Raw genomic sequence first — 23746 nt, 5'->3', positions numbered from 1 at the left:
TCCCTTTCTCCTTTGCTTTTCACTTCTCTTCTTTTCACAGCTATTTGTAAGGCCTCCCCAGACAGCCATTTTGCTTTTTTGCATTTCTTTTCCATGGGGATGGTCTTGATCCGTTTCTTGTACAATGTCACGAACCTCTGTCCATAGTTCATCAGGCACTCTATCTATCAGATCTAGGTCCTCAAGTCTATTTCTCACTTCCACTGTATAATCATAAGGGATTTGATTTAGGTCATACCTGAATGGTCTATTGGTTTTCCCTACTTTCTTCAATTTCAGTCTGAATTTGGCAATAAGAAGTTCATGGTCCGAGCCACAGTCAGCTCCTGGTCTTGTTTTTGCTGACTGTATAGAGCTTCTCCGTATTTGGCTGCAAAGAATATAATCAACCTGATTTCAGTGTTGACCATCTGGTGATGTCCATGTATAGAGTCTTCTCTTGTGTTGTTGGAAGAGGGTGTTTGTTATGACCAGTGCATTTTCTTGGCAAAACTCTATTAGTCTTTGCCCTGCTTCATTCCGTATTCCAAGGCCAACTTTGCCTGTTACTCCAGGTGTTTCTTGACTTCCTACTTTTGCATTCCAGTCCCCTATAATGAAAAGGACATCTTTTTTGGGTGTTAGTTCTAAAAGGTCTTGTAGGTCTTCATAGAACCGTTCAACTTCAGCTTCTTCAGCGTTACTGGTTGGGGCATAGACTTTGCTTACTGTGATATTGAATGGTTTGCCTTGGAAACAAAGAGAGATCATTCTGTCGTTTTTGAGACTGCATCCAAGTACTGCATTTCGGACTCTTTTGTTGACCATGATGGCTACTCAATTTCTTTGAGGGATTCCTGCCCACAGTAGTAGATATAATGGTCATCTGAGTCAAATTCACCCATTCCAGTCCGCTGATTCCTAGAATGTCAACATTCACTCTTGCCACCTCTTGTTTGACCACTTCCAATTTGCCTTGATTCATGGACCTGACATTCCAGGTTCCTATGCAATATTGCTCTTTACAGCATTGGACCTTGCTTCTATCACCAGTCACATCCACAGCTGGGTATTGTTTTTGCTTTGGCTCCATCCCTTCATTCTTTCTGGAGTTATTTCTCCACTGATCTCCAGTAGCATACTGGGCACCTATTGACCTGGGGAGTTTCTCTTTCAGTATCTTATCATTTTGCCTTTTCATACTGTTCATGGGGTTCTCAAGGCAAGAATACTGAAGTGGTTTGCCATTCCCTTCTCCAGTGGACCACATTCTGTCAGATCTCTCCACCATGACCCACCCATCTTGGGTTGCCCCATGGGCATGGCTTAGTTTCATTGAGTTAGACAAGGCTGTGGTCCTAGTGTGATTAGATTGACTAGTTTTCTGTGAGTATGGTTTCAGTGTGTTTGCCCTCTGATGCCCTCTTGCAACACCTACCGTCTTACTTGGGTTTCTCTTACCTTGGGCGTGGGGTATCTCTTCATGGCTGCTCCAGCAAAGCACAGCCATTGCTCCTTACCTACTATAATACCTATAGTGTTATTCAAATTATCAACTTTTCTTTGAATCATTTCTGGTAGTTTGTGTTTTTAGGAATATGTGTATTTCATATGTTTTCAAACTTATTGGCATCTTATTTTCCATATTATTTTATTAGCCCTTTAATTCTATAAGTTCTCTAGTGATGCTCTCTGTTTTGTGTCTTTTTTCTTTTTTATTTGATCAGTTATACTAGAGATTTATTAATTTTCTCTATTAAAAATAGATTTGGGTTTCATTTTTCTTTCCTGCTTTCTGTTTGTTTTTTTAGATACAAGAAATCTACATAGTAGTTAAGTCATGAAACCCTAGAATATGAAAGTTACAGTTTTAAGTGTTATATTACTAGCTTTAGTTTTAGATGTGAACTCTATAGTATAATCTGAATGCCTTAACCAAGTCAGTGGTGAAAATTATTACAGTAAAATTGAGAATAACAACTTCTCAAAAAGTTAAAGACCATCATTTATTGAGAACCTAGCATATCTCAGGCTTTTAGATACATTATTTCATTTTTGTCTTCACAGAAAATATGAAGTAGAAGAATATTATCTACATTCCTTTTTATATATGGAAATACACAAAGATTGTATAAATTCCTGGATTCCTTTTATTATATTTCACAAATCCTGGGGGAACAGTTTGATTTTGTTTTAAATTAAAAGATACATTTTGAAAAAATTGAACGTTCTTAATTCTCAACAATAAGAAAATTGCTAATAAATTATGGTACATCTACATGGATATGAAGATTGTATACAGGGTGATTATATGTCTCTGCTCAGGTCTTTCCAGTTTATACATCATGATGTGGCATGATTAATAATAGTTCCCTCTAAACTCTCAAAAATGTCCTAGTTTGATAGATTATAGTCACTCTGATTTACAGCAAAATTGAAAGATAATTACAAAGGGAGAAATCTTATACAAATTTGCAGTGATGTTAAAATAATTAATTGGAAATTAGATAAAAAATAAATGCATTAAATGAATATAATAGTTTAAATGTTCTCTGATAATGTTATACTAATTTTATAACTTTAAGGTTATAAATTAAAATGTTTAGATGCAAAATACCTTTCCAATTAGAGCAGAAGATTTTACATTGGGTTCTTAATCACAACTTATAGCTCCTAAAATTTTAATTTGGTTTAACGTTCTAATGGAGGTCAAATGCCTGTAATATGTTTTCATTAAACTTCTAAAGTAAACACATTTAGAAAAGAAAAATGTCGAAACAAGGATGTCTGCAGCCAATCTTAATTTGTCTATTCCAACAATAAATTTAGCACTAATAAAAGTACTTAAATTAGTATTCTAGTTAATATTCAAAAATTAGAATAAAAACGATAAAAACAAACATAATACGATCACTCCTATTTAGTGAGTCTTTAATATGGAGCAGATAATCATTTACTCTTTGGAGCAACTCTGAAAGATGATATTAGTTTGATCATTTTACAAAAAAAAAGGAAACTGAGTCTTACAAACATTACATAATTTGTAAAAGTCACAGAGATGAATAATTGAAAGAACTGTGGTTCAGACTTAGATCGTCTAACATCAATGTCCACGTGCTCAAGCAATAAATATTTTGGGTGTCTGATTCTCGTATCATTTATTTATTATAATTTGAATATGCTACTTAAACGTTTCCTTAGAGAAATTATTTATCAGTATATATATTTTTAAATGCTTTGAATTTTAAAATAAATCTGTCAACTATGGAAAGCCACCAGTTACTCTGCTGCTGCTGCTAAGTCGCTTCAGTCGTGTCCAACTCTGTGCGACCCCATAGATGGCAGCCCACCAGGCTCTGGGATTCTCCAGGCAAGAACACTGGAGTGGGTTGCCATTGCCTTCTCCATTGTGTGAAAGTGAAAAGTGAAAGTGAAGTCGCTCAGTCGTGTCTGACTCTTAGCGACCCCATGGACTGCAGCCTACCAGGCTCCTCCGTCCATGGGATTTTCTAGGCAAGAGTACTAGGAACATGAAATTATTTCATTAGAGTTCACTTACTTAGTGTAAACTGTTGGATTTCATTGAATATCTTGGAGGAGGATAAAGACAGCCCGTGGTTTTCATCTTGTTTAACCTAACTTGCTAAAGAATATCTTCTTCCTCACAGGTTCTTGTGTGTTCCTCCAGAAATGGTGATATGGACAAGTGAAACCATTAAAACTACAAAACCATACCATAAAGTTAATAATAAATAAAGTTGAATATTTTTTAGCAGATCTACTGACTATATATTTTTCAAATAATATGTTTTCAAAGTACAATATTAGGTCATTGAGGAGATTAAAAAAATTCCTTCTCCTCAAAGAATGTGTAATTTAGCAAAGGAATAAAAAATTCTTAACACTTGTATAAACATAATTGTCATAGCATTTTGCTAAATCTATGAATGTAATGCTGTGGAGAAGGTGAGGAAAAAGGCATTAATTTTGAATCTCAGTGCAGAGTGACCATTCAACAAATTCTTGTTTAAGTAAATTGAAATTTTAAAATGTGCATGCTATTAAACAAGACATACTGTATAAATATACCCCTTAATTCTGCATTTTTAAAAAAGAAAGATTTGATATAAAATATCAGCACATCTGTTTATAAGCAGACTGAAAAAACTATCTTACATTCCATTCTGGTTTTTTCATATAACTTAGTTTTGGCAATCCAGTCTTGCAGTTGGAATCTGCCCAATGTAGTCAGTTCTTAAATCCTTAGAGAAATGTTCTATGTAACAGCCAGATTTTCCTGTATCATAAACTTTCTCAGAGAGGTACCATAAAGAAATATATTTTCCATCAAAAGAAGTAGTGTGAAGTAATATCATTTAGCACATACATGGGTAGAATAATAGACTAAGTTAAGCTGGGTAGTTCAAGCTGTCCTTATAACTAAAAAATTAGTATTTTAAAAGTACTTTTATTTATGATGTTAATATAAATTTTTAGATCAAAGGTTTTAGCATTCTTCTCACTTTACACATATTAATCTTCTTTTTTGAGAAATCATAAATGATTTCTTTTCTTGAATGAATATAAGAACCAAAAGAACATCAAAGTAAAATAGTAGTTAAATTGAATTGTAATCTGTTGAACATCTGTGCCATTTTCATGAAAACTATTAAACTACCAGGATATGAGCTCTAAAGTAGTTAAGGAAGAAAAACATAGAGAAAAATAAAGATCTCCAGTAGATTCTTTTTTACTTTTATAAGATAAAGTGCATACCTATGAGTCAAGCATTAAATATCCTCTAAAACCTGTCCCCTACTGATACTCTCAAATATTAATTACCAATACTCTTATTCATAAAATATTCTCTCTAGAACCCATGTTCTCTTTGTAACCCATCTCAGGTGAATTTTTACCTCTTCATTGTAGCTCTCACTTTCCCCAACCTCCTTTTCCCCTCTTCTCTGCTTTTATTAATCCTACCTCCCTTTGGAAGTAAATTTATGGAAGCATCCTGTAAGAAGTCATATACAAACAATCCAGCTCCAAAATACAAAGTGAAGCAAGATGTTTGTAGCAAAAACAATCCATATAAGATCAGTGTCTTAAGAGTGTATAAACAATTTCTACTGAATCAATATAAAAATATTAATTGTGTTTAGTTTGGCTTCCTCAGAAGAAAAGTTTAGAAAAGAATTCAAGCAATATATTTAGAAAATGATATCAGTTCAGTTCAGTTCAGTCGCTCAGTCGTGTCCGACTCTTTGCGACCCCATGAATCGCAGCACGCCAGGCCTCCCTGTCCATCACCAACTCCCGGAGTTCACTCAGACTCACATCTATCGAGTCAGGGATGCCATCCAGCCATCTCATCCTCTGTCGTCCCCTTCTCCTCCTGCCCCCAATCCCTCCCAGCATCAGAGTCTTTTCCAATGAGTCAACTCTTCGCATGAGGTGGCCAAAATACTGGAGTTTCAGCTTTAGCATCATTCTTTCCAAAGAAAACCCAGGGCTCATCTCCTTCAGAATGGACTGGTTGGAATCTCCTCTCAAGAGTCCTGAAAATGATATCAGGAAATATCAATTAAGGATATGTTATCAAGTTATTTACTAGTATGGACACTGGACCTTAAGCTTTCTGGGGAACTCTGGGAAAGAGTTTAAACACACATCACAGATTTGGGTGAGAGAGCTGAGGTATTTATACTCCTGCTAGTCATTAGCTGAGAGCTTTTCATAAGGATATTAATCTCTTCTAACCAGCAATATAACTTAAGTAATCTCTTGTACACCAGGATATATGTTCAAAAATAAATAGAATATATAATAGAAATACAAACAAAAACTAGAAACAACTGTAATGTTCAATTAGATTAAGAATGATTAATAAATTGTGATATATTCGTACAATGGAATACCATGGTATGGTGATCAGTCATCTACATCAAAATGAATGAATTTCACTTAACTAATGAATTATTTAATGATGTGAATTATTATAAGTCCCGTAAAAATATTCATAGTATGATTTGATTTAGATAATATTTAAAAAACCAAACCACATGACTTTTTTTCAGGGATTTAAATAGGTGTAAAACTCCTTAAAAAACAGAAAAGTAACCATCATTTAGGAATTTGTGGAGCAAATACAAAGATGTAGTCAGGGAGGGACAGCCAGAGGGTTTTAAAGATACTGGTTCTCTTTGTTAAATTATATTGTGAGTATGCATATACTCTTTTATATACATAAAACATTTCATAACAAAAGATTAGTCAGAGGAAGAGAAACCATGGACTGAAACTCAGATCTAGTGCTCCAGGAGTAGGAAGAAGAGCAGGGAAGTGGTATACTAGGAGCCCAGAAGGAGAGGACGATCAGCGATGACAACTGTTGCTGGGCAGTGTGGGTTATGAAATAAAATGAAGTTAATGAAATTGGGATTTAGAGGTCATCAGAGGCTTTGGCGAGTGCAGTTTCAGTAATAGAGTTGGAGTAGATGCCAGAAAACAATGGCTTGAGAGTAGGAAAAAGTAGTCAGTAGAGGCAGCTTTTTAAATAATTTTGTCAGTAAAAACAAGGAAGGTCATAGGTTATAATTTGAGGAGAAGGCATATTTGGACACTGTTTAAAAATATTCTGTGAAAGAGCATAGTCTTATCTAAAGTGTAGAAAAAGGCATTAAAATGTTTAAATAGAAATTAAATTAATAAAAAGTCAATGTCCTTTTAAGAAAAATCCTTGAGTTAAATCATTTTGGTAAAAATGATTTAAACATTTCAAATAATTACTTTATCTCACTGATAAGATTTTTCCCAAAGGATATTTTCTCAACTTTTAAATGACTCTTAAAGTCTTTAGAATGCTGTTTATTATTTTAATGTTCTTGTTCATTTTTAGTGTGCATGAATCAGGTCAGTTTGAATTATAATGCACGTATCTGTTGGGCCTGCATTAAGGAAATTATCAGTTAAGGGACAAAACACTCTTTGCCTTCTCACATTGGGCACCTTTAGCCATCAGTGTTACAAACTGCACACAACTTGTAATGATTAAGTGAAAGAGTAGATAACCTTGCCTGACTATGCATGTGAATTTTCTATTGAGAAGACTCATAAATTTGGAATGATAAAAGATAGCATACATCTTGAAATTTCCATAAAAATATCTCACTGGTAGGCCAGGGTAACAGTAAGAAATGATGCTGCTGACTCTGGCGGTGACATAAATCTCAGCATAGGAGAGCAGTGTGGAGGGGTGAATGCCATTTATTTTAATAACAGGCAAAATTTTCAAGCTGTAACAGCATGCTCAATAAATTCTTCCATTACTGTGATACCAAAGGAGAGTTGAAAAATGTATTACACTTCTATTTTTTCTCCTTAGAGATATATATTTTTGTTCTGTTTCTATGGCAACATCTATGCTATGACTAAACCTTTAACTCCTTTCTAGACTCCCTGATGGCTTCACGCAGCTTCTAAATCTGACCCAGCTCTACCTGAATGATGCCTTTCTTGAATTTCTTCCAGCCAATTTTGGAAGGTAAGAATAAGAACTTTAAATGATAGAATTTTAGTTCACTTTAGGTAAGTACTTAACCACCATCAGTAAGGTGAGGCTTCAAAAGTGACCCCTGTAATTAAAGATACCCTCACTTTTATCCAATAAATGAAACTATGCCAATTAATGAAACATTTTGAAAAAAATAAAGTAAAATTATGTCTTTACATGTCATTAATAATCAGATTTCAGATGAGTTAAAGAGTTAAATATTTAAAAAAATATCAGAAACATATGTATATTTTTGACACTTGGGTTAGATAATATTTTTATAGCATTGAAAAAAAGGAAAATACAATAAATGGATATATTTGAATACATACATGCCTTTAAAATAAAATAATATTAAAAAATATTTTAAATATTAAGGTAATAAATAGGAAAATATTTCTACCATATATGAAAGGCAAATTAGATCCTTAACTTATAAAGAATTCTTTCAAAGGAGTATAAAGTTAAGGTCTCATTAGAAAAACTGGGTAAATAACATATGCAAGCAGTTCATAATAAGTGTACAAGTTGAAAACACAAAAAATGTTTATCATCATAAATAATAAAATAATACAAATTAATATGTGAATAAAGGGCCTTTGTGCTCTAAGCATATCACAGAAACTATAAAACTGTTTAGAGTGTGAGGAGAAAGATAACTTCACACTGCTGATGAAATTGCAGAATGTCATGTACTCTGTGAAGGGCAGTGTGCTTTAAAAGATTTGAAAATATTTATAACTACTGCCTTTGTAATACATTTCTAGAAATGTATCATCATATATCACACTAGGATTTATGGACAAAGATGTTTATTGTTATTTACAATATGAAAAATATGGAAGCACACATCCATCTAGGAGATTGCTTGAATATATTATGGTACCTCCATATGACAATGTAGCAGTTTATAATCTTGACTAGAGACATATCTTTTAATTCCTATGATGTTATGTTTAAAGCTTATCATAACTATATATAAACTGTGTTTCCCATATGAATATGAATATGCAAGAAATAAAAGAATTTCCTTGGAAGGGAAATTATGGAAGGTTTTTATTTTCATCTTAAATTCTCAATATTTTCTAGGTGTTCTAGAGTGAACGTTTTTCATCTTTATTGAGATATAATTGATATATAGCACTGTATGAACTTAAGGTATACAACATAATAATGACAAATTTATCACACAATGATGAGCACATTAAATTTAGTTAACCTCCATTACTTTATATAATTATGAAAAAACATTTCCTTGTGATGAAAATTTTTAGAATTTACTCTTAGTTACTTTGAGATATATTGGACACTATATAGCAGTATTAGCTATAGTAACCATGCTGTGCATTACATCTCCAGTACTTATTTATTTTATAAGCATAAAGTTGTGTCTTTTGACCACAATCAACCATTTCCCCTTCCCCTACCTCCACCTCTGATAACCACAAATCTGACCTCTCTTTTCTATAGTTATTTTTGTCTTCTTAGATTTCATATGTGAGATCATAGAGTATTTGTCTTTCCCTGTCCAACTTATTTCACTTAGCATAATGCCCTTAAGGTCCGTTGATGTCATTACAAATGGCAATATATTCTTCTTTTAATGACTGATAATATTCCATCACACACACACACACACACACAAGTTTTCTGTATCCATTCATGTATCAATGGAAACTTTGTTTCCATATCAAGGCTATTTTAAATATAAAAGATATATCTTAAAAGTTAAGATATTTTAAGTTTTTGTTAACTGCCTTTTTCTAAGTGATCATCTCAAATTGTTCAAATAATTGACTGACTGTACCTCAACCTCTACCTCTGGGCAGAAGTTAATACATGACATTAAGAAGAACTCAGTGAAATAATGACATCCTTTAACAGGTAGCAGCCTCTATTTGCACACAGAAATCACCTCAAAAGTTTTTTCCAAATTCTTTTACTTTTGTGGATCATGATTTCATAATACCTACGAATACCATACACTCAGACAGTTCTGAAAATTCACAGATACTCACAAGAGCATATGCCTAGTTTCTAAATGAATTAATAATTCATCATTTGTTTATATAAAGTAGATTTTCCTTCTGGTACTGGCCAAAACCACAAGCATACTTTTGGTTTATTAAGTCATAAAATGTTTAGTTATCTCCCTAAAATACATTGTTGCTTTAGCATTTTGTTAGTTCTCTTTACTAGTCCTAATATAAGGGAAGAAATCTGGGCAAATATATAACGTAATACCCAAACCACTTCAAATTTGATTTCAATTTTATGTAAATTATCTGCCCCAAAATGCTCTATTTTATTATTGTAATCTAAAAAGCTTTTGAACCTTCAGCTTGATAATTTGACAAAGAATGTTTAATATACTTTATAAAACCTAAGGTTTAGTATCCCTAAAGGCCAAACTAAGTCATAAAATGTTATTATTCTAGTACAGATACTAAGATTTGAGATATATACATGTTTAAGAAAAGTCTTTTACTAGTGATATCCCATGCTCTGAAGAACTGAGACAATTTGTTTCAAATACAGATTAAGAGTTATAAGATTAAAGTTAAATTGGAAACTTGATAGAACTCAAAACAAAAAGGAAACAGGAAGAGAACTAGTTGAATACCTAAAAGCACAGTAAATAGGGGACATTGTAGGTGAAATAGTTCAAATAGTGAAATATTCCCACAACACTGAGAATTTGGATAAGTCATTTAATATTTGTCCTAAAATAACCACAACTGAGTAAATTGTAAAGCTCGCTTATAGACATTAGTAGGCTTCCCTCATGGTTCAGCTGGTAAAGAGTCCACCTGCAATGCAGGACACCCTGGTTAGATTCCTGGGTTGAAAAGATCCCCTGGAGGAGGGCATAGCAACCCACTCCAGTATTTTTTCCTGAAGAATACCCATGGACAGAGGTGCCTGGTGGGCTAGAGACCACGGGGTCGCAAAGAGTCGGACACGACTGAGCGACTAAGCACAGCACAACATAGACATTGGTAACAGCACTGTCCCAGATTGCAAACATTAACAAGTAGTTAAGTGTGAAATGCATTCCTAATCACCCAAGTATTTTGCAAGCATCAGAAAATGTAAGCACCTCTTATCCACTTCACTTGATTTTAGATGATATGACAGGATTTTTAAATGTGCATCTATTTGAAATGTTCACATCTCAGGCTCAGAGTCAATTAAATATGGTATATTATGCTATATATATATGACACTTTTCCCAGTTTTTAATTAAAGGTAATAGTAATTGTCATGGTCTTTGCACAGGTTGAAAAGAATTTCCAGATACAAGGCAGAATGACAGTAGAATAGAGTTTATTAGAGCAGGAGATGCTGTTAGAACAGAGAGCTGGCTCACGGGAGAGCCAACTCCTTTCATGATTTAGTAGCCAATTTTTATAGTCTTAAGACAAATAAAATTCTTGCTGGAAAACTGGCATTAGGTGATTGGTTAGGGTGCTATAGGGTGAGTATGAAGGTGGATATTTTTACCTAATATGGGGTCAAGGAGTTAACCAGTTTAGATCAACGGGGCTCATAGCAACAGGCAGTGTCTAGAACTAGAGCTCAGTCAGTTCTGCAGATGACTTTGGTGCAGAGTTCCAGATCTGTGGCCTTGGTAATAAGACTTTACAACTATGACCTTGGTATAGGGCTCCACAGGAATAAGTAACACTCACTGAAACTTACAGTGTGCCACATATTATGTTTTACATGTATGATGACATCATTTAACATTCAAAACCATAGAAATTTTGTACTATTAGTACATACTCATTACAGATGAAGAAACTGGAGTTAGGATGGGTTGATTAATTTGCCCAGTGTCATAGGGATAGAATATAAAGAGTCTGGATTTCACCCAGATATATCTGACCACAAAGTTCAAGCTTTTAACCACTATGCTTTATCATTTGCTTTAAAAATTCATTTGTCATCTCTTGAGGGAAATTGTTACCATGTTTCACTGAACTCAGTACTTAGTATTTAGTAAATACTCAATAATTTGAATGCATATGATTAAACAACAGTGAATGTATTTTTATAAAACAGAAAATTTAGATGACTAAGGTTATATCTTTGAAAGATTTTAGGAAAGTTTAGGAAAGTGGTATTTATCATTCTCCAATATTGATGCAACCCTACTCATAATCAATTTGCATAATTCTTAAAGATCTGTAACCACGGTTTTTAATGCTTGGACATAGTCATTTGGTTAACACAGTAACAACTTGGTTTATCATAAAAATATTGTTTTATAGAGAAATATCAAGAAACAAATTTTTAAATTCATTTCTACAGACTTGCCAAATTGCGGATATTGGAGTTAAGAGAAAATCACTTGAAAACTCTACCAAAGTAAGTGGCTGAGTATTTTGAAATTTTTAATGGTGATTTTTCACTAGTAGGAAGAAAAAGGACCATTTTTATTTTAGCTATGTTTTGTCATTACGATTGAGTTAATTTTTCTACAATATTTTTCTGAAAAGTACAGTATACTATGAGATTCATATTAAGTAAGAATGTATCCTGCCTTATAAAATTGTATAATTATAAGTAAAAATGGGAAGAATCCATTTAAGATTCTTGTCATAGCTGAACATACATACCAGGAAGTTACTGCCCTGAAACCTATGAAACTGACATTTCTATGACCCTCAAACAATCACCAGTTTCAAATGCTCAACTTTTAAAGCTAATTTATGGATTGTGATAGTTTTCAAATAAAAATATACAGATATTTCATAAAAATGATTAAAGTTTTTCTAGAGATCCTATAATGACTTGGCAGAAAATATGTATTTATACATTCTTCAAACTGTACCTGTATATAATAACCTATGTAAAATATGGCTTACATAAGAACACAGAATAGTTTTGTATAAAACTATCACCAAAATTTTATACAATGTTTAGTTTAATAGAATTGTTTGTTTCATCTGTTTTGCCTTATTTATATCTAATAATAGAATGTGTGCTATATAGAAAAAATATTTTTGAAAGTCAAAATTTATTTAAAGTGGGGATTATTTTTACTCAGATAAATTATTATTATTTGTATGTGTTACAGTTAAAATATTGAAAGTACTATCTTGCTGTTTTAACCCTCCTACAGTATTGCAGAAAAACATTGAGTATAGTGATTAATTCTTCAAGCATATCAGCAGGATTTAGTGACATTTCATCTGCTGAACCAAAACTTAATTTTATTTTCCTCTTTTTATATTCTTTCTCTATGCAAACTACACTGAATTTCATTGATTTTTTTCAGACAATATAGCAATAAAATACTCTCAAATACTTTTTGATACATAAATATGTATGAAAATTCTATCAGTACAATACAAAACTTCCAATAATTATATGAATTTCATTTAAATATATATAGAGAGATTAAACATCAATTCATTCCTCCATAAGTGGTAGACAAGGGAAGAACATGAAAAGTAGGAGATGTCTCTGTATCTAGACACCCTGCCTTTTTGAGGGTTTTTCACTAAGCCAAAGCATTATACATAGGTTTAATGGAAGGCACATCTTCCATGTTGGGGGCACAAATAGAAATGTGAATATGACTGAGTGTTAATTATTCAGCATTAATCTACTGAAAATTCATTTCTATCCCCCATGTTTTCAATGTCCACATTTAAAGTAGAGTGGAAACAAGCTAAGTACAAGCTAAACTATGGTGAAACAGCGGTTGTCTCCTTCCTCTAAATATAAACATTTGAGTTAAGGAGAAAATATTGATGGTGTAGAAAAGACTCCTTTCCCTTCTGCTCTTAAATAACAATTTTGACGTAAAATAATAAATAAATCTGACACAGGTTTTCAAATATGCATTTTTTAAATATACATTTTAAATATAAATTAAAGCTTGACCATAGATTGTTAATACAGTCTTTATATGAAATAGGTGAGTGGACATTTCAGAGTAGTGAATAACAATGCTCATAATTGGTACATGGGTATTCTGTAGATTGTGAGACTGAGTATCAGTTATCAAACAAAATTCAAGCAAGTAGAATAAGGCATTTAACTTTGTCATTGAAAAAGTGTAAAGATATGTAGAAATGAAACGGTGTCTTCTTGGTGGACTGGTAACATTTGTACCATTAGTATAGCTGTTACAGTTTCTACATTTTAAAAATCTTCAGTTATTTTCAATCTAGTGTGCTTAATTTTTACTTTATAGACAAAAATAAAAAGAACCAAGGACATGCATAATATATGGAGAACTTTATCTTATTTTGATATCTACAAAAATTAGAGTTGCAAAAAGTTCTGTCTTGAAAAAAGTTAACTGTGCTTTCAGTATTCCTTATCCATAGTGCTTTCTGATCACCAGTCTAGACCTCTAATGGGGAGATACGTGAGAGCTTTCTACTGTCCTTTATTTTGCACTTCCAATGAAAATAAAGGAAGAAAGTTAGGTTTAGGAAGACAGTTAATTTTTAAATAATTACTGCAAGAACAGATAACTCATGATTTCTTCATGGACACAAACATGACGTCAGGTCTTTAGCAGATCCTCAGTGACTTTTTCTTCTTTTTGTCTTAAAGTCCACATGCCTAACAAGGTATAAAAAATGTAAAAATGTAGAGAATTAAAATATGACTTTTTAAAGTAAACTGATAGAGACATCTTGATATGTGCAGATTCTAGAACAAATTCTATTATTAATTAGAATTTAACATTATAAAATTTTCCACACTGTTCCTTTACAATCACCCTTCTAGATATATCAATGAGTGAGAAAATTAAATTCCTCAGGTACACATTTGCTGAAAAATCATTGACATAATCACTTTTGAGTATGCGTAATAATTGAGGACATTGAACATCTGGAAAAAACTTGATAACCATAAAGAAAAAAAACTTTAAATTCTATGATAAAATTTTTCCTCATAGCAGAATTATCCTCTTAATTATAATTTTGAAGAGTAGTCCAAAAATGAGTATGTTCCATTTTGGAGCTTTTGCGCTAGCTATTTTCTTTGGAATTCTTTTACCTCAAATCTTTGCAGGTTAGATCTTCCTTAGGATTCCTATCTTTCTTCAAATGGTGCCTCCTCAGAGGCTTTCCCTGATCACATCATATAATGTTGCTCCCTCATTGCCTTTATATCATCTCACTATTACATTTGATTTTCTCACTTATGGCTCTCTGAATTGTATTGACTATGTTCGCTTGGAAATGAACTCCTCAGGAGAACATTAAGAAAAAGGTTTTCTGTTTTGTCACTGCTGAATCTCCAGTGCCTAAAACAGTGCCCAGTGCATAGGGAGCACTTAATGAATAAACAAGAAAGCCGATATATAGATTCACAGAGAGAAATATCTGTCATATGACCTAGACATTTTGTGTCACTTGTATTTTTTCCCATAGAAAATTATATGGGATACCAAATATTAAAATGAGTCTTTGATGAGCATCAAGAAAGCAAAAAAGGATAAATCGTTAGTGAGTTCTCAATGGCTGATAGGTGAGCCTTGAATTTTAAACCTACACACACACACACACTACTTCAGGTGGTTTCAAGTTACATATAACAGGCAAGGCATGACTAGGGAAGAAAATAATTTCAAATTAAGGCATTGATATTTATAACAACTAAAGAATATCCAAAAGTAGTATAGCTTATTTTTTTATTTTGTCATTAAAAAGTGATACATTTAGCTAAGAAACATCTGTCAAGATAAAAACAAGAAATAAGACAATTCTTTTAAATGAAATTTAGGAACCATTTCCATGAAAGTAATTTAACAGCATACAAATGGTCCCTAATAATGGTGAGTTTTATCTTTAAACAAAAATTTTCCATTTTATGAGAATTTTTCAAAAACCTTAAAGTTAAAATATGGCCTGTCCATTGATAATTTATTATGATTATGACTGTTTCAGCTTGAGCTAAAATATGATGTTGTATAAATGTGTCTGTGATAATGACAAAAATATGAAATAGTTTGAAGAAAAGGAAACACAATTTAAGCCAATATTCATTTTATTTTTGCCCTGCCACTTGAGTACACAAGGCATAAAGTGTGATTCCTTGGTCTGTGGTCATAATACAGCAACTAAGAGAGGAATATTTCAAACATGTTCCCGTAGAATTTCTGGGGCAATATCAATAAATAAGTAAACCCTGGTAAACAAATCCAGAAAAGGAAAAATGAATGAATTTGGTGGATAAGAATCTTTGAGTTTTGGAGGAAGGGATTCAGGTTAGGGAAATGATGTCTGAACATCATAGGGACAACTTTTAGGCCCTAGACTCCTCTGTGAAGCTGACAAAAGCAATGGGATCCACACGTGTATTAATTGTGTAAGCCAAATTGTCTCTATTTTCAATATATTCATGGCCCATTGTGAGTTTTCACAATTTTTATTTTTACCTAGAAGCACATTATTTGGCACTTATATAAAATAAGCCAAACCAAAATACCTAATGTACCATGACAGAACACCAAAAAGGGGGCCCTCTCAATTTTAAAGGATCAAATTTGTTGAATGGATTATTTTAATTGTGTAACTTTTCTAGTATAGTCACTCAAAAGATAATATTTTGCTGAGCAAATTTTCCTTGGAGTTGTTAAAATAATCACTCTATTTCACTATCATCTGTGACAGTTTTTGGACTCTCCATAGAAAAAACTCATTAGGGAAAAATTGAAAAGAAAACTTTGCCTGGTACAAGCATGAATGCTGCTTTGAAACTACTAGGATATATATGCTTGAAAACTAATAAATGATGCATCTATTATTTACATGACTTTATTCCTTGAGCACCATTGCTTTTATTAAGTATTTCCTCCACCTAAAAACAAAGGTTCAGAAACTATTGTGAATGCCTAAAGACACACACATATATTCACAGAAGGTGCAGAAACATTGTACCTTATCTGGACATACTCTAATAAAAATTATAAATTGAAACAAGACACTAGATCATGAAAGTGGAGATAAGACTGAGAGAATGTTTCAGATTGATGAGTAAAGAGACATTATAACTAAAAGCAGTGATTCTGAATTGATGCTTTTGCTATTAAAAACAAAACAACACTATTGGGACTCTTGGCAAAACAAGGGCAAAACTTGCATGGGGTCTGAGAATTAAATAGTAACAATGTATCAGTGTTAATTTCCTGATTCCAATGATTGTGTTTTGGTTTGTTAGGAAAATGCTCTAATTTATAGGAAATACATACCAAAGTATTGGGAAATGATGGTGCACCAGTTCTGAATTTACTATCAAGTAGTTCAGAAAAGTTATTTGTATGATACTTTGAATTTTTTTGTAAGTTTTTGTATTGTTTCAACATAAAAAAATCATTTTAAAAAACTATTTTCAAGGAAGCTCTTTAAAAATTAAAAAAGTCACTATCAACACAGAAAATTATCAGTTTCATGTCTGAAATATTTGCAGTTATAGTGTGCAAGGGAAGAGTATGTATTTATATACTAAAATGCGTAGCTATTCATAAAAAGAAGAATTTCAGTGATAAAGATTTTACATATATGAATATATATATGCTTTTTCCTAACCTGAATGGCAATAAACACTCCATATTCATAATTTTCACTCAAATTTCTATTTATTTGCAAATTACATTTTTAATTTTCATATAAATTCATTTATTCTTTTAAAATAAGATTACTCTTTAGTCAGAGTTACAAAAATGTAATGTATTTGACATGTTTTCTTTTTAAAAGCCTTTCTTCCTTTATTATTCATTTCCTACCAGTTATCATTGTCAGCATAATGAAGAAAAGTTCATAAAATAATATGTATTCTGAACTGAACAGGTGTGACTAAATTATATTCTAGTCTTATTTCAGTGTCCTATTAATGAATTTATCTCATTTGGCTTTACTGTACTAGTTGCTACAATGAAATACATCAATAGGTTCCTTGGGGCTATTGTAACAAAAAATTTTTATATTCAGGCACAGCTTACAGAATAGCTTTTTGATGTTTCTATTAACTGGTTTTGTGAAAATAATACATAATTGGATACAATGTGTTTTTATAATTGTATTACCTTATACTTTTACCAATTAGTATCAATTTATAAGGCTTGATGTTTTGTTAAACCCATGGTACCATCCCATTCTGGGTTATTTTTATCAAAAGTGACAATGTAACAAGTGCCTAATCAAGGATAACCCTGCTAATCCCCCCAGGTTTGAGTATTGCACTTAGAATTAGGACTTTTTTTACTTCTTATAACATGGTCTTATATTTTAAATTCAACTGAAATAAGTGATAATTATGACATTTAAGATTTTAAGAACATTCTATAAATTATAATGCAACCTAACAATGTAATTATTTTAGATTCCCTTTGAAAATATCAAACAAGGGCTTTCAGATGGGCTTCCCCCCAGGGGGCTCAGCAGTAAGAATCTGCCTACCATGCAGGAGCCTCAGGAAACATGGTTTCTATCCCTAGGTTGGGAAGATCCCCTGGAGGAGGGCATGGCAACCCACTCCAGTATTCTTGTCTGGAGAATCCCATGAGCAGAGGAGCCTGGCAGGCTACAGTCCACAGGGTCTCAAAGAGACGCACATGCCTGAAGCGACAACGCTGGCAGGGCACAGCACGCTTTCCGACAATTCACACGAGTGTGAGCTCTCTGTCTTGTGAGCTAATTATGTTTCTTTTTAGCCTTATATTTTCAACATAAGATTAAGACTGAGAGTATTACGGTTAGGAAATGTTGTGTCAAGTCCAGCGAGGCGCTAGCAGGAGGGCACAAAAGCGGCATAAAACCATGGGATCAAATTGCTGTTTTCAGAGTACTTCAAATCAATAGCCACTCTGATCCCTGATGATTAAATTTACCAAAAGATTGAAAACTGCCTGATATAATAATAGCAAGGTTAAAAGTGCTATGACTTCAGTTTCATAAGATCTCAACTTAGACTCTCATGGAACAATTAGCCTGTACCTTGTTTTATTTTACCTGAGAAGAGCCAGAATGTACTTAAATGAGGATTTGCTTGGCAGGCAAACTTGGATTTGTATTCAGGCCCTTGCTTCTTGTTTATGAATTATTTAACTTCTCTGAACTTCAGTGTCATTATTTTAAAAAAATATTGGGTGGTCGTTGCCTTCTTTAAACTGTGAAACATTCTTTGGGTAATTGTTGATGAAAATGAGTCTTGTGATCATTTAGAACCAGAAAACTGTTTAAGCAAAAGTAGTATACTATGGTACTTAGACAACTTAAGAGGGTTCGAGAAAAGATTGGAATGAATTAAATATTTTTTTCTTTTTATCTCAAAAAATATCTTTATTAGAAAGGAAACAGAAGGTTTTTTTGTATTTTCTATAATATTGAAATATTTAAAATAGCATTTAATGCTAATATGTCTTTTGTATTTTTCAAATAGTACTGTAACAAGAATTTATATAAATGATTGTCTCTCAGTCTTAGTAAAGTATATAAAAAGTTTAAATATCTACCAATCAATTCTTAATGACTATTTTCTAAGATTTGTAGTTTCTTTGGGTGAAATGAACTCAGATAATAAGACATGATAAAAATAAATAAAAACTCTTTCTTGTTCTTGTTCAGTTGCTCAGTCATGTCCAACTCTTTGTGGCCCCATGGACTGCAGCATGCCAGGCCTCCCTGTCCTTCACCATCTCCTGTATTTTGCTCAAACTCATGTCCATTGAGTCAGTAATGCCGTCCAACTGTCTTGCCCTCTGTCGTCCCCTTCTTCTCCTGCCTTCTATCTTAGAACCAAAAGGAACATACCCACCATTTGCAGATTTGCAAATCCAGACAATTTAATGTGGATGATTGCTCTCCCCTTTATGAAAAAATGTAGTGTTTTTACTTACGATATGTTCTGAACTTTACATTAGTATTGATCTTGGTCTCAGAGGCTTGGCCCAGAAAAATATACAAAGACACAAAGGACTTAGCTAACAGATTTACTCCTGTGATTTCAGATATGGTGCATTGCAAACATCTATCTGATTTCCAATTCCATTTTCCAATAGCTGGATCTCAGATGGAATGTTCACCACATATCAAAATTGAAATCACCTTCATACCTCTTTGCTCACCACTCCAAGCAAAACCAAACCAAACAGAAATTCCAGGCATCTTATTATATACTCTTTAGTGACAGTACCATCCACCTAATTACAGAAATTAGAAATCTCAATACTATTTTCCTCTCCTACTACCCACAAATTCACTTATGTCCATCAGCTAATATCACTCTTCTCTTTCTTCTGTCATTGCCCTACTTATGATCTTTAATATTACTTGTCTTAACCACCAAAAACTCCTTCTTCATCCTGTTTCTTCCACTGGAATCCATCTCCTTATTATCGTCAGAGCTTCTTACTAAAATACACCATGACATATGTCAATGTAAAAGCTCATGGTGACTACCCACAGCTTGCAGAAGACAACATGTCCAGACCCTACATAACTGGGAGCCAACATTTCCAGTGTCATCATCTTTCAATATTCACTGTCCCACAGGGAATCTCAGATGAAAACAGTTTACAACGCACCCTTGTATCTCCAAGCATCTTTCTTGGAATCTTCCCTTTTTCTCTCTGAAAAACTCCAAATCATCCCTTAATTTTCCCATCACTTGTCCTGTGAAATTAGCCATGAATTCTGCATTCATACTGGTAGCTTAAAAAATCTGCTAGAGTTTTTTCAAGGCTGAGTTTTCACAGGAATTTTGATCTGATTATAATCTGACTCAGAATTCTAATAAGCTTCATTTTGTGGGAAAGTTTTTGTCGTCTTAAATATGTTATTTGAAGCCCCAACTCTACAGTCCAACTCTCAAGGAAGCAACTGCTGAGCAGTATGCTTTTTCCTTGCCAGTTACTAACTTTTGGGATGACTGTCTCAGCAACAGTGGGCATGCAAGAGGAATTGGAAAAATGATTTTCACTAAGGTCCTCCTCTGGTTTTTTGGAAAGTGCGGGGTGGGGGGGGGAGGAAGAAACTGATTGCTGGGAAATATGCTTTATTCCGGCATTTAAAAAGATTTCCCTCCCACCCATGTTTTGATTTTCACTTTTAAGAAGAACTCATGATGAGTAAACAACAAACTATTACTGATAACTGGCTCAGTGGGACACATGAAAACAAGTGAAATATATCTAACTTCCAGAGATTTCCTGCTTACTTCATGTCTCCACTTTTCTCTCTACTCAGGTCAGGGTTAATTCAGGTCTTTCAATATGCAAAATACATCCTAAAAAAACTTGATGTTCTGCTGAACAGACGCAAGGGAAATATTTCTAAATTGCTATAGTTTTCCACAGTTTCTGTGACATTTAAGATCAGTGCCTGAGCAATATTAAAAGTAAAAATTCACAGAAGATATTAACTCTCTGACATTAATTTCCTTGAATGTACAGTTTATACTGCCTTTTAGTAACACAAGATTTTATTTGCCCTTTTATGGCTTTTAAAAATCGTGAATTCTCCCTTGCACAACTTCCTATTTCATTACGTTTAGTTTTACATTTATGCTCAAAATGATACCAAACTTTTACCTAGCTACATTGTGTTTCTATTCATTTTCTTTTGTAGTTAAATTTATTTCAGTATATTAAAAGGACTTCTGTTAACCTGTAGTACAACATAACACAGTAACTTTTCTAGTTATAAAGTAAATACTGTATAATTTTATAAGTAAGATTAAAAATAAAATTAATCAGATTAAAGCACTATGATTCTTACCAAGCCTTAGATGTTCATTTACTATTGTTCTAAAACAATGGGGTAGAAAATGCACCAAATGGAGTGGTTAAAAAGTAAGAATAACACATTCTCTATTAAGACATGTTCAGTTGCAACTTAGATAAATAAATTATGTGATTTAATTACATTAAAGCTATTGACTCTTCTGATTTAGTAAAACATTTCTAAATTAAACAGTTTTCTGGAGGCAAAAGCTTTATTTTGATTAAATATTTCATGAAATTTTCAAACGCAAAAACATTGCTTATACTAAATAGACTCTTAAAGGCATCTCTTTAAATATTAAATCGAACTTAGTAGAAATAATTTTAAAATATACTTACATACTTTAGTTTTATAAAAGAAAGATCTCATAACTACGGACTTTAAGAGAGAATATAGTTTTAAATATTTGACTTTCCATTGATTTTACAATAACATCCAAACCACTAAACACAGAATTCAAGACCATTCATAGTCTGACTCCCTAAGTTCTCTCCAGTTACTCCCCTAAATATAACATGCAAGTGTGTGCCTCTGTACATTTGGCAATAAATTCTCAGTTCATATAATGAATAAGTCAGTTTAAAAATAACTTTTAGTATATACCTAGCATGTGTCAGACACTATTCTGCATGTTAGAAGATATGACAATGAACTATAAAGATGGATTCTCTTTTATTCAAAAACTACAACAATTCAATTGTAGTTGAGGGAGACAGACAACAAACACATAAATAAATAAGTGAATGAGACAAGTAACTGCTATAAAGAAAACAGGATGACATTATAGAAAGTCATTGAGTTTGGAGTAGTTGTTTAATTGGTTAATGGTTTTCTGGATTTTTAAAATTCTTTTTTGGCCAGACTGGTCAGAAAAGACCTTTGTGAAAACATGGCCTTCGCATGATTTAAATGATGAGAGTAATACAAAGTTCTAGAGGAACAGCAAAAACAACAAGGAACAGCAGGAGTATAAACATTTGTGATGGGAGCAAAGCCTGACATGTCAGGAGCAAAAAGGCCAGTGTAGCTAGAACATAATGAACACTAAGTGGAGAGGCAGGTTGGGCAAAATGATGAAGTGTCTTGTGAGCCATGTTTGGAAATTAGGATAGAATCTAACTATAATGAAAGCCATTTGAAGATTTGGGCAAGGATGATGTGTGACTCCATCAAAGCTTTACAAAGATCTGTCTGGCCACTTCACAGTGAAGGGGTTCTAGTGGACAGAACTGAAAGGACATCAATTAGGAGGTGACTGTGATAATGCAGATAAGAAATTATGGTAGCTCTGTCTAGGATAGTACTCTGGAGATGATTAAGTGGTCAGATTTGTGATCCATTTGGAGGTGGAACCTTGCTGATGAAAAGAATTTGTGGTGAGAGTAGATAAGGATATAAGAAGAAATTAAAGAGAATTTCCAAAGATTACATTTGACTAACAAGATGGCTGGTAGCATAATTTCCTCATGTGGAAAAAATCTGAAGAACAGATGCAGGAATTATAAGTTTGATCTTAGCAATGAACAGTTGGAGATGTCTATTAGATAATGAAGTGTAGGCATTTGAATAAATGATATGCTCAGGAATATAGAGATATAAATATGAGTTATCGCTCTATAGATGATATTTAAAAATAAGAGATTGGTCGAGGAAACCAATTGAGAGTATACATAGAGAAGAGATGAGAACCCAGAGTTAAGTCTAGGACACTTTAATATTTATAGTTTAAGTATGGAAGAGGGATCCCACAGAAGATCCTCAGGATGAATAACCAGAGTTAAGAAGGAAACCAATTGCAGGAAGAATAAAAGAGGAAGGGAGGCATCAATTGTATCAAACGCTAGTTGGAGGTCAAGTATGATGGGAACAGAAAACTGAGCAAGATCTAGGGCATTCACAGGAGCTTGATAAGGGCTATTTTAGTAATGCATTATCTGTTGTCTCATCGGAGTGGTTGAGGAAAGAGCAGAGATTAGCAAAAGAGGAGAACAAGTACAGAGGGTTCCTTCAAGGAGTTTAGATGCAGAATGAACAGCAAAAAGGTAGCAGTAACTGCATGGGGGTATGGTGTTAGGAAAGCTGGGATGACCCAGAGGGATGGGATGGAGAGGGAAGTGGGAGGGAGGCTAAGGATGGGGAACACATGTACACTCATGGCGGATTCAAGTCAATGTATGGCAAAACCAATACAATATTGTAAAGTAAAATAAATTAATTAATTAAAAATTTTAAAAAAGATTTTGTTAAGAAGAATAATGTTAAAGCATATTTACAAGTTGATAGAAATGATGTAATAGAAACAAAAGAATTAATGATGCAGGAGAGAAGGAAAATAATTACAAGAGGACATGAGGCAATGGGATGAAGAGCACAAGCGGAGGAAGTGGCTGTAGAAATACAAGGATGCTTCTCACATTTTCAACTAACTGCTTTAATTTTCTCTATGAGGCATGAAGAGTCA

At 33.1% G+C, this 23746-nt stretch overlaps 1 protein-coding gene across 7 annotated transcripts in view; it reads left to right on the top strand.

Annotated features, from left to right (window-relative positions):
• The window catches only part of LRRC7 (leucine rich repeat containing 7), a 609335-nt gene that overhangs the window by 306813 nt on the left and 278776 nt on the right, over window positions 1-23746 (top strand). For all 7 annotated transcript variants that reach the window (XM_025288475.3, XM_006077621.4, XM_045166132.1 and 4 more), the window contains exons 6-7: window positions 7433-7522; window positions 11846-11902. In XM_025288475.3, the coding sequence (XP_025144260.3) occupies window positions 7433-7522; window positions 11846-11902 (147 nt within the window). The remainder of the gene's footprint in view (window positions 1-7432; window positions 7523-11845; window positions 11903-23746) is intronic.

This window comes from Bubalus bubalis, chromosome 6 (genome assembly GCF_019923935.1).
Source record: "Bubalus bubalis isolate 160015118507 breed Murrah chromosome 6, NDDB_SH_1, whole genome shotgun sequence".
NCBI classification, from domain to species: Eukaryota; Metazoa; Chordata; class Mammalia; order Artiodactyla; family Bovidae; genus Bubalus; species Bubalus bubalis.
The sequence above is the reverse complement of the archived record's forward strand: the minus strand, read 5'-3'. Positions and strand labels throughout refer to the sequence as shown.